General features: G+C 34.4%; 1 protein-coding gene across 6 annotated transcripts in view; it reads left to right on the forward strand.

The window, feature by feature from the left end:
- MYO9A (myosin IXA) overlaps positions 1-13,012 on the forward strand; it is a 276,785-nt gene that overhangs the window by 55,704 nt on the left and 208,069 nt on the right. For all 6 annotated transcript variants that reach the window (XM_078079137.1, XM_078079139.1, XM_078079138.1 and 3 more), the window contains exons 3-4: positions 4,345-4,439; positions 9,635-9,697. In XM_078079137.1, the coding sequence (XP_077935263.1) occupies positions 4,345-4,439; positions 9,635-9,697 (158 nt within the window). The remainder of the gene's footprint in view (positions 1-4,344; positions 4,440-9,634; positions 9,698-13,012) is intronic.

Genomic DNA, 13,012 nt, shown 5'->3' on the forward strand with positions numbered 1-13,012 from the left:
CTTTCCACAGTTTGGCTATTGTGGACATTGCTGCTGTAAACATCGGGGTGCACGTAGCCTTTCGGGTCCCTACTTTTGTATCTTTAACACCAACTTAATTTCAATAATATGCAAAAATTTTCTTCTGTATAGCTCTGTTCCTTTCTCCCTCCTTTATGCTTTTATTTTCATATAGATTATATTTTTCTACATTGTATATCCATACACGCAGATTTATATTTATTGTTTTATGGAATTGTCTTTCAGGTCAAGGTAGGAGAAAAAAAGTTACAAACAAAATATTTATACTCTGTTTTGTATTTACATTTACCTTTACTTGTGGTCTTTATTTCTTCATATAGATTTGCTTTATTATCAAGTGTCTTTTCATTTCAGCTTGAATTACTTCATTTAGTATTTTTTGTAAGGCCCATCTGCTGAATGTATTCTTTCAATTTTTGTTTATTTAAATGTTTTAATTTCTCCTTTAATTTTGAAAGATAGTTTTACTGGACACAGATTTCTTGGTTGACAGGCTTTTCTCAGTGATTTGAATATATAACTCCACTGTCTTTAATTTTTAATGTTTTATTTGGAGAAATTATGTGTTATGCTTATTGAGGAACCTTTATATGGTATGTGTTTCATCTCTTTTCGCTGCTTATAAGAACTATTCTTTTTTTTTTTTACAATTTTATTTATCTGAGAGAGAGAGAGCACAAGTGGGGGAGAGGCAGATGGAGAGGGAGAGGTAGACTCTCTGTTGAGGAGGGATCCCGATGCGGGGCTCTATCCCAGGACCCTAGGACCATATAAGAACTACTCTTTGTCTTTCAGCAATTTGATCATTATTTGTCTAGGTGCAGATCTTTTTTAGTTTTTCATGCTTGGAGTTTGTGAAAGTTGTTGGATATGTAGATTAGTGTTTTTCATGAAATTTGGGAAGTATTGGGCCTTTCATTGTTGAAATACTCATTTTGTGTTTTCCACTCTATCTACTTGTTTATGTCTCTACTGGAGCCCTTCCAATGAATTTTTCATTTTAGTTAATCTACTTTTCAATAATGGAATTTTTATAATTTCTAGCCCTTTACTGATATTCTCTATTGTTAAGGCATCTTTTTCATACTTTCCTTTAGTTTGAAAGTATTTAAAATAGCTGATACAGAGTTTTGGCTTTGGAGGTCCAACATCTGGGCTTTGTCAGGGACAGTTTCTGTTTATTGCTTTTATAAAATTTTCCTGGTCCATACTTTCTTTCCTCTTTGCATGTCTTATAATGTTTTGGTGAAAAGTGGGCCATTTTATTAATACAGTGTGATAGTTCTGGAAATGAGATTTTTCCCTCCTCCCAGGGTTTGTGGTGGTGGTTTTGTTATTGCTGTTTGGTTGTTCCATGACTTCTTTGGAATAAGTGTGTGAAGTCTGTTCTTTTTCCTGTGAGGCCTTTACATTCTTTCTTCATTTAGCTTAGTGGTCAGATAATAATTGGACAAGGATTTTTTTTAAATGTCCTGAAGCAATAAGGCTCCCAGTTTTTTTCTGTGAAGTTCTGTGTGCTTCTTGGATACTTGTCAACATTTAACCAGGCAATTGTCAAATCTGCCTTACCTTTTATTTCCTATTTACATAGAGCTTAAATATCAACCAGAGATGTCCACTCTTTACTGAGCATGTGTATATTTCTGGGCATGTGCACAGTCCTGCACAGGTAAAACACCTTTTACATTCCCTGGAATATTTCAGATCTTTATTTTTTTTTTTAAGATTTTATTTATTTACTTGAGAGAGAGAGAGAGCACAAGCCAGAGGGAGAAGCAGATTCCTTGCTGAGCAGGGAGCCTGACTCGGGGCTGGATCCCAGGACCCTGGGATCATGACCTGAGGCGAAGGCAGATACTTAACCAACTGAGCCACCCAAGCGCCCCTGCTTCAGATCTTTAAATGCCCCTTTTGTATAAGTCATTCCTATGTTTTCCTTTTAAGTTGTTTGGTTACCTCATTTTTTGCCTCATTCTCCTATTGCTAACTTAGGCAGTTGCAGTGTTTAAACAGTTGCCTCTGATTGTTTTTAACAAACATACATGGGTGAAAAGGCTGTCTCTTGTGAGTGAGCTCCAAGTCAGGTCAGGTAAAGATAATCCTTTGAATGAGGTTTTCCAGGGAATTGCCATATAGCTCAAATTCTGACAGTTACCTGTGGGATGGGGCTTTCGCTGTAATCCTGTTTTGATCCTTCAGTGGCTTCTAGGCTGCCTTTGAAACAGACTAATTATAGAGTGTTGCATTTCTCTTCAGCATGGAGCTAGGGAGAGGGAGATGGCAATTGGGTAAGTTAAAATGCCACAATGTCTGTTTTTCTTACTGAGATTCAGCTGTTTTCCTTGATTAAGTGTTCCCCTACAAAGGATTATTGTAAGCTTTTAGTTAATTTCTAGAATTGTCATAAAGTTGATTTGGATACTTTTTTTTTTTTTAAAGATTTTATTTATTTATTTGACAGAGAGAGACACAGCGAGAGAGAGAACACAAGCAGGGGGAGTGGGAGAGGGAGAAGCAGGCTTCCCGAGGAGCAGGGAGCCCGATGCGGGGCTTGATCCCAGGACCCTGGGATCATGACCTGAGCCGAAGGCAGACGCTTAACGACTTAGCCACCCAGGCGCCCCGATTTGGATACTTTTTTTAGTTTTATTTCTCTTAGGAAGAAGAGGGGATTTTCAGAGATCTTTATCATTTTCTCTGACCTCAGTTTCAGTGATCTTTTCAAGAGATTTAAGTAATAAATACTTTATATATTTACCTTTGTAGTTACCATTTTTGCTGTTCTCCATTCTGTACTTGATCCATATTTGAGTATGATATTTTCCTTCTACATGAAGGACTTCCTTTAATGTTCCTTTTAGTGTGGGCTGGCTTATGATGAAGATTTTCAGATTGACATATTAGAAATGGTCTTTTTTGGGGCCTTAATTTTTTTATTTACTTTTTTTTAGGAGATATTTAAATTATAAAAAGAATTAAAATTTCAGTAAAATTTATGAATTTTGAAACATTAATTTGGGTAACTGTCTCTATACAATCTGAATACAGAAAAGTTCCACTACTTCTTGAAACTCCTTCACACTATTCTTTATCTTCATATCCTCTTACTTCCCTCCCATACTAATTCATGGGAACTCCTTGTCTGATTTCCATTGCTGTTTTTTTCAAAATGTCACAGAAATGGAATCATACAGTAAGTAAAGTTTTGAGACTAGCTTCTCTCATTTAGCATTATGTCTTGGAAATTCGTTCAAGTTGTTGAATATGTAAGTTCAACCAGGGATTATTCTTCTAAATTTCAATTTTAAGAAGTGTTATCGGGATATATAACTTACAGTACAGTAAAGCCATTTAAAATTTATAGTTCAATGACTTTTGATAAATGTATATACACTTATATAGCCACTATCATACAATGAAGCTATAGAATATTTTTATTACTCCTTGTGCCCCTTTTACACATTTCTCAATTCCCAGACAACTCGGATCTTCTTCTTGTTACTGTTGCTTAGCCTTTTCTAAAATTTCATAGTACAGTATGTACTCTTGAGTCTGGTTTTTTCCACATGTCACAATGTTTTCATATTTATCAGTGTTGATGTATGTACTAGTTTATCTTTATGCTGGGTAGTATTTATTGCATTGTGTATACTTTGGTAACAATTTAGGCAACATATATTTTTAATTCTTTTTAAAATAGTACTGTAGCTTTGTTTTAGGTTGATGTAATAAAGTGTAATACATTACATAGTGAAATTTTATTTCATTTATACTATTCTAAAATTGCAATTATTTTGATGTAATTATTCTGTTTCTAGCTCCTATTTAATTTAGCAAGATTTAAAAAAATATAGAAATATATTAAGGAAGCTTGCTGGCTCTCGAATGTAAAAGTTAAATTATTTTAAGGAGTGTTAAGTTTTTAAAATTAAGATTTATTTTACTGAAAAGCATGAAGTACTTTCTACTTGGTTTTATTTCAACTATTAGTTGCTCTCTTTTTTTTTTTTTTAAAGAGTTTATTTATTTGACAGAGAGAGCACAAGCAGGGGGAGCAACAGGCAGAGGAAGAGGGGGACGGAGAAGCAGGCTCCTTGCTGAGCAGAGAGCCCGATGTGGGACTAGATCCCAGGGCCCTGGGATCATGGCCTGAGCCAAAGGCAGACACTTAACAACTGAGCCACCCAGGCGCCCTGCTCTCTTTTACTTTACCTGAACCATATGAGTCTGAAGTTAAGGAGAATTGCATTTTGTCTCTTTGAGCCAACCTAAGCAAGATTTTCCATTTTTTAAAATGAAATTAATAACTGTTTATTTCGACAGGCCTTTGGAAATGCAAAGACAGCTCATAATAACAATTCAAGTCGTTTTGGCAAATTTATTCAAGTAAATTACCAAGAAACTGGCACTGTACTTGGGTAAGTAGCAGTAGCAGGTTTTGGAGTATGTTTATATTTTCACCATTGTCTCTTCTTAATCCATAGACTGTTCATTTGTTTTTTAATGAGAATAGTGACTTTGGTGTCTGCATTCAATTATTTTCCTCTAACTTTTTTTTTTTTTTTAAAGTTGAAGCCTGAGAAAAGTTCAAAGAATAGTGTAAGGCATACATCTGTAACTTAGATTTGCTAATTGTTAACAATTCGCTGCATTTACTTTATTTCTCTGCATTATGCATACATTCATTTTTTTAAATTTGTTTTTGAGTAAGTTGGGCATATAATTTGACTCCCCACAGGAATCACAGCTGCATTTTCCAACATAATGCTGTTATATTCAAGAAATTTAATTTTGTTACAATAACATTTCTTATACAGTTTGTAAATAGAGTACTTCTGGTTGTTCTAGCAATATTCTTCCTAACTTTAAAACATCTAATAGACTTTATTTTTAGAGGAGTTTTAGGGTCACAACAAAAATGAGTAGAAAGTACAAAGAGTTCCCAAATACCTCTTCACCCTATTGACCAGTTTCCCCTATTAATAACATCTTGCATTGTTGTGTTCCATTTGTGTGGTATGTTCTTTGGGCTTTGACAATTGTATAAAGACATTTATTCACCATTACAGTATCATGTGGAATAGTTTTACTGCTCTAACATCCTCTATGGTTTGCCTGTTCATCCCTTCTTACCCAATAACCCTTGGCAACCACTTACCTTTTTATAGTACCCCTAGTTTTGCCTTTTCCATAATGTCCTATAGTTGGAACCTTATAGTCTTATAGTCTTTACAATTTGGATTCTTTGCCTTAGCACTGTATATTAAAGTTTCCTCCATGCCTTTCATGGCTTGATTTTATTGGACTAATGTTAAATGTATATATTAATTTGGGGATAATTGACATTTTTGTGCTATTTAGAAATGCTTTAAATTTTTTTGTATTTCTTATTGAGTGTTTTCCTAAGTATCTTATTTTAATGTTTTGTTGTTATTGAAAGTGTGATTTTCTCTTACATTATATCTTCTAGTTGTTTGTATATATGATATATATTCATGCATATATGTTCATATATATGAAATTTATTAATTTTTATATTAAGTTGTATCTTGTTATCTTATTGAATTATTTTATTGTTTGCATTAGTTTTACTATTGTTTCTTTTACCTTTTCTTGGTATATCTGCAAAAATAGATATTCTTACCTGTTTTTCTGTTCTTATATCTTTAATTATTTTCTCTCTCATCTGATTCCAAATAATATTGTTTCAGACCTTTATGTGAATGACTTTACTTTTCTCCACTAAGTGAAATACTGATTTTAGGCCATTTTACCACATTAATGAATTAGGCATCAATTTAAATTTTCTGTTAGTGTTTTTTTGAGTAACAAAATGATACTGCATTTTACCAAATGCATTTTGGGCATCTGTGAAGATTAGCATGATCTTCATTCTGAGATCTGTCAGTGTTACCATTATTTTCCTAATATTGAATCATTTTGTGTTCCTGGGAAAACAATCCCACTTGGTCGTACTAAGATACACTCACACACACGCATACATAAGTACACATATTTATACACGCGCATATAAATTGGTTGTTCTATTGTTTCCTAGTTTTTATTAATGATTTTTGCATCTATATTAATAGTGAGATTGGTTAGTATTTTTCTTTTTATGCTATTTTAGTTATGCTTTTCACTTCTGCTTTTAATTTAAAAAATTTGACCAAAACTATATGTATTCTACCCACCCCCCCAAGAAAAACAAAACAAGAAGAATAAGTCCTTCAGTGGTGAGTTTCATAACTCATTTCCTTTCTGATTTGAAAACCATGTTTCCAAAAGTATAGTTGGTACTTTTACTAAAAAAATGGGATGCAGTCAGGTTGTCAAGTTGCACTTTTCTAGTATTTATGATTGTGATACAAAAGATGTTGATAATAGGTACAGTTGTATATGTTGCTTTGTAACTTACAAAGTATTATTGTATATATTCATTGATTGTTAAGACAGTTTCATGAGTTAGGAATGGCAGATATTTATTTTCCCATTTTATGAATGAAATTCTGGCTCTTGTATGTTAAGCAATTATCTGAAAAGGTGAAATGTTCTCTTACAACAGTGATGAGCAGAAATCTTCATCTTGATTAGTAAGTCAACACATACATATTGAAAATTCTTTTTCATATTGAAAATTTTTAGCTCTTGGCAAATATATATTAAACATTTTCATCTTTCATTTTATCATTCATTAGGCAAACATTTATGGAGTACCAGGCACCGTGCTAAGTGTTGAGGACAAAAAAAGTACACATGTTCTCTGCCATTAAAGTTCTCATAGTCTGGGCGCCTGGGTGGCTCAGTTGGTTAAGCAACTGCCTTCGGCTCAGGTCATGATCCTGGAGTCCCGGGATCGAGTCCCACATCGGGCTCCCCGCTCAGCGGGAAGTCTGCTTCTCCCTCTGATCCTCCCCCTCTCATGCTCTCTGTCTCCCATTCTCTCTCTCAGATAAATAAATAAAATCTTTAAAAAAAAAAAAAAAAAAAAGTTCTCATAGTCTTTTGGGAGAGATAGGTTTACATAAGAGGATTACAGTAAATGAGATAAGTACAGTGATTGAAGCATGTGTCTGGAGAAGTTCACAAAAAAAAGGTGATTTTTATTTTGGGTCTTGAAAAATTGCTAAGCAGAAAAAGTGGGAAATCACATTATCATTTGAGGAATTGGCATTAACAGATGAATGGAATCATAACAAGAGCTTGGTGTACTTGAGGAGGTAAGTTCAAGGGCTTCAGATTATGGACATAGTGTTCAGTTGATTTCAGATTGTGAATAAAGCTCTAATGTATCTAATTTATCCTCTTGACTGGGAAGCAGATTTTAAAGATTTTATTATAAAAAATTTGAAATGTACCCAGAAGTAAAGAGAGTAATAGAAAGAATGCCTATTTAGGTTCAAGAATTATCACATTTTGCCATATTTGCTTTGTCTATTTTTTCTTTTTGTATGCTGATGCATTGAAATAAAACAATCCCAAGTAGATGTAACATCTGTTCACCCTTATGTACTTTAGTATGAGTAGCAAGTGAAAGTAGAGGAATAACATGAGTAGATCTTATTTTATGGGTAACTAACTCTCATAGCAGTATAACTCATGGAGTGGAGAGGAGGAAGGTGAGATGTTTAGGAGTATGTTAGTAGAAAGAGGGAGCCTTTGTAGTTAAAATAGACCTGGCTTCAAATCATAGTTCTGCTGTTTAGTGGCTGCATGATCTTAATATCTTTGAGCATCAGTTTCTCCACTTGTGAAATAGGCAGTAATATTTGCTATGCAGGGTGGGTTTAAGAATTTAATGTACTATGTGGAATCTAAAACACGAATGAATAAACAAAAAGCAGAATTAGACCTATAAATAAAGAGAACAAATTGGTTGTTGCCACAGGGAAGGAAGGTGGTGGAATGGGCAAAATGAGTGAAGGGGAGTGTGATATACAGGCTTCCCGTTATGGAATAAGTCATGGGAATAAAAGGTACCACATAAGGAATATAGGCAAGGGTATTTTACAAAGGTATGGTGAAGGATGGTAGCTACATTTGTGATGAGCATCGTATAATGTGTAAACTTACTGAATCACTATGTTACATACCTGAACACCTGAAACTAATGTAACGTGTGTCAACTATACTCAAAAGAATTTAACATATTAGTTTATGTTCCCTTTCTCCCATTTTAGATAAGAACCTGTTTCAGTATTTTGATTAGAGGTGATGATGGTTACTCAGAGGAAGTGATCACATTTTAATTACTGGTAGTGGTAGTAGTAACAGGTTTGCAAAAAAGGCACATTTGAGGTTCATTTTATGAATGAATGGAGCCTGTTGGATAGAGAATGGGTAGAGACTGTAGAATTAGAAGTGGAAGGAAGAGCACGGACAATGCAACCAGGAGTGAATGGCATGCTTGAGGGAATGACCTGTATTTGGGAGTGACTGAAATACTGAGCATGCAATAGGAGGGAACTGATGGGAATACAGCTCAAAAGTCAGATTTTTGACTCCACAGAGGTTTGTGCTATGTAATTTGGATTCAATAGTCGAAAACCTTTAAATTTCAGACTGTAGGATCCCCTTTTCCAGAGGGAGCTTAACTGATTGCTTCAGTTTGGGCAAGAGGTATTGAAGACTTGAAGAGGTACAGACTGGATAAAGAGAATGACATATCAGAAATACAATTTATGTTTTAGTTCCTCATTACTTTCAGGATAAATTCCATTCTTCTGGCACATAGTATATTGGTCCTTCTTCATCTAGTCCACTTGTCTATCTCATTCTCTAGCCATGTTGAGGAATTATCTTCCCTGAGGTTAAGTACCCTCTTTTTATGCCTTTGCATAAAGCAGTTCTCCTGGCCTTCTGGTCAGTCTTTCAGATTTCAGAGTCATTTATTCAGTCAGTCACCAAATAGATTTTGTGAATGTTTACTATGTGCTATGTACATAGAGGTGAGTACCTCTCTGGGAATTGTTCCCTATATAATTGTTTTCTTCTTGGATTGAATCTTACCTGTCTCTCTTGGTACAGCCATAATATTCTGGTCATTGCTCTATAATAAATCCTATATCAACTCAGTATGATAGCCCCTTGTTTACATTTCCCTCTACTAGTCTGTAAGCCCCTTGAGAATAGATAGTGTATCACTTATTTCCATATTTGAACAGTGCTTAGCACAGTGCCCAATTAATGAAGTTGTTGAATAAATCAGTAAATAATAAATGGATTCCAGAATGTGGCAGTAGCATGAATATGTTAAGAAAGTATGTCTTTGAGTCTTATTTAGTCACCTGGCCAAAGTATAATATCTGAAAGAATGTGTAGTGGCATATTAGTCTGGAAAGAAAGTAAAGCCTATGCCATGGGTGGGTCTTGTGTGCCATGTTTCGAACTTCTGACTTTATTTTGCTTTGTTGAAAGCCAAAAAAAAAAAAAAGACTTACGAGTTTATGAATTTAACACAGATAACGCTAACAGCATTTATAACACAATTGTAATGGTAAGTGTACTAAAATGATCTGGATAGTATTCTTTATACTTTTGCATCTTGTCTGAAAAAATACTTATCTACCTTAAGCTTTATTATTTATATCAACCAATTTTATTTTTCTTCTAGTGCCTATGTTGAAAAATATCTACTGGAGAAGTCCAGACTCGTTTATCAAGAGCATAATGAACGGTACATATTTTTATTAGTATAATTAGATCAAGTTAACATTTGTATTATGCGATTGACTTTTAGGATGTTTGCATATTACGACCTTTAATTTAGCTTACACTGTGCATCGCATTCCATATAATTGCTATTTCTGTCATGGGCAGAACATTATACTTTTTCAGAGGCTGCTAGATTTTTTAATAAGTACAAACATACCTTGTTTTATTGCACTGCACAGATACTGTTTTTTTACACATTGGTTTGTGTTGAGTAAGTCTTTTGGCATTTTTCCAACAGCCTTTGATCACTTTGTGTCTGTCTCATATTTTGGAAATTCTTGCAATATTTCAAACTTTTATATTATTATTATATTTGTTATGGTTATCTGTGATCTGTGATTACAACTAGCTGAAAGCTCAGATGATGGTTAGCATTTTTTAGCAATACAGTGCTTTTAAATTAAGGTATGTACATTGTATTTTATTTAATTTTATTTATTTACTTATTTTTTTAAAGATTTTATTTATTTGACAGAGAGAGACTCAGTGAGAGAGGGAACACAAGCAGGGGGAGTGGGAGAGGGAGAAGCAGGCTTCCTGCGGAGCAGGGAGCCTGATGTGGGGCTCGATCCCAGGACCCTGGGATCATGACCTGAGCTGAAGGCAGACGTTTAATGACTGAGCCACCCAGGCGCCACTGTACATTGTATTTTAGACATAATGCTATTGCACACTTAAGAGACTACAGTGTAGTGTAGACGTAACTGTTACCTGCACTGGGAAACCAAAAAAATAATTTGCCTCATGTTATTTTGAGATTTGCTTTATTGTAGTGGTCCGGAACTGAACCCACGCTATCTCTGAGGTATGCCTGCATGTGGAACTGTTAACCCTTTATAAATTCTAGGCAAACTGTCCAAACAGAAAAACAGTGGTAGGGGTGCCTGGGTAGCTCAGTCGTTAAGCGTCTACCTTCGGCTCAGGTCATGATCCCAGGGTCCTGGGATCGAGCCCATATTGGGCTCCCTGCTCAGTGGGAAGCCTGCTTCTCCTTCTCCCACTCCCCCGGCTTGTGTTCCTGCTCTCACTATCTCTCTCTCTCTGTCAAATAAATAAATAAAATCTTAAAAAAAAAAAAAAAGAAAAACAGTGGTAGCTCAGGTGTTTCTCTTACTGCTTTACGTGTCTTAGTATTTTGTTTCTAATTTGAGAAAATTTTTAATAAAGCACTTAATTTCATTATGTTATAATGAGGTATACAGGACTTCAGAGATTATATATGTAACTTCCTATAGATGAAGAAACCAAATGTCAGGGGGAAAAAAAGAAACCAAATGTCAGAGAGGTAAATGATTTGCTTCATGGTGCAATGAGACAAAATAAAGAGCCAGAGTTTGAAGTTAAAGAGACTTATATTCAGATATTGAATATGGCTTTGGCATCTCATTTAACTTTTCTGCTTCTTTGATATTTATTCCCATTTTATAGATAGATAACTGTCTTAGAGTTGTTTAGAAGAATAAATGAAATAACATTTATAAAGTGCTTAGTGTGGTCCTTATACATGATTATATTCAGTAATTAGTAGCTAACATTATCTAATGAATACCTGCCAGGTTAGGACTAGAACTCAAGACTTTCCTGTTCATTTTTTTTTTTTTTTTTTTTTTTGTGGCTAGTAGATAAGGAAATCTAAATTAGAGGTTTTTTTTGAAATGAAGGTAGAGAATTTTAGGAAGAGAATAACTTCGTTAAAGTTTTGTAGAGTTAACAGATACTGCTATTAGAAGGTTATTAGTAACTTTTTCCAACACATTTTAATGGAGTGTTAGGGATATAGCATGATTTCGAAGAATCAATGGGAGGTGAAGATCCAGAACTTAAAAACTGATTCTCTATTATCTTGCTGGATTCTGTTTGTGAATGGATGTATAATATTTATTGGTATGTTGCTAAATGTGGGTTGCTAGTATTTTGTTGAGGATTTTTTGTGTCTGTATTCATAAGGGATATTGCTGTAAGGTTTTGTTTTGTTTTTTTTTCCTCCTTATGTCTTTGTCTGGTCTTGCTATTAGGATAATACTGGTTTATAGAATGAGATGGAAAAGTTTGGGAAGGATTGGGTTAATTCTTTTTTAAATGTTTGCTAGAATTCACTAGTGAAGCCGACTGGTTCTAGGTTATTATTTGTGGGGAATTTTGATTACTAATCCAAAGACTTTAGTTATTATAAGTCTCTGTAGATTTTCTGTTTCTTCTTTAGCCAGGTTTGGTAGTTTTTATCAGTCTAGGAATTTTTCTGTTTCATCTAGGTCATCTAATTTGTTGGAAAAAAAAAATTGTTTATAGTATTCCCTTATAACAATTTTTATTTCTGACAGGTTGATAATAATGTCCCCTCTTCTTTCCTGAATTTGAGGTCTTCTCCTATCTTTGGGCTGCTATAACAAAATAACTCAGTCTGGGTAACTGACAAACAACAGAAATTTATTTCTCAGAGTTCTGGAGGTTGGGAAGTCCAAGATCAAGGTGCCAGCATGGTTGCATTCTGGTTAGAGCTCTTCCTGGTTCATAACTCGTACCGTCTTGCTTGGTCCTCATATGGTGGAATGGGATAAGGAACTCTGTGGGATCTCTTTTATTAGATCACTAATCCCATTCATGAGGGCTCTACTCTCATGCTCTAATCAACCCCAAAGGCCCCACCTCCTAATACCATTACCTTTTGGGGTTAGGATTTCAACATAGGACTTTGAGGGGCACACATTCAGACCATAGCAATCTCACCCACCTTTTGTGTCAGTTTAGATAAGAATGTGTTAATTTTGTTGATCTTTTAAAAGGACCAAGTTTTGGTTGATTTTTCTCTATTTGTCTACTGTTCCTGTTTTATTTCTCTTATGCTTATCACTTCTGTTTGCTTTGGGTTTAGTTTGCTCTTCTTTTAAATTTTTCAAATTTTTGTAGTTTCTTAAGGTGAATGGTTAGATTTGAGATCTTTCTTCTGTTTTACCATGGTTTACAGCTATAAAGACCCATTGAACACTGTTTCAATAGTTCCCATATTTTGGCATGTTGTGTTTTGGTTTTTATGTACCTCAGTGTATTTTCTGATTTCCTATGTGATTTCTTCTTAGAACCCATTTTTATTTAGGAGTGTGTTTTTGAATTTCCATGTATTTACGCATTTTGGAAATTTCTGTTATTGGAAATAATTCTGTTATAATATATAAAATTCTGTTATTGATTTCTGATTTCATTGTAAGATCATCAGAGAATATAGTTTGTATGATTTCAGTCCCCTTACATTGAGACTTGTCTTAGAGTTTAACATTTT

Source organism: Halichoerus grypus, chromosome 8 (assembly GCF_964656455.1).
Source record: "Halichoerus grypus chromosome 8, mHalGry1.hap1.1, whole genome shotgun sequence".
In the NCBI taxonomy this organism is placed as follows: Eukaryota; Metazoa; Chordata; class Mammalia; order Carnivora; family Phocidae; genus Halichoerus; species Halichoerus grypus.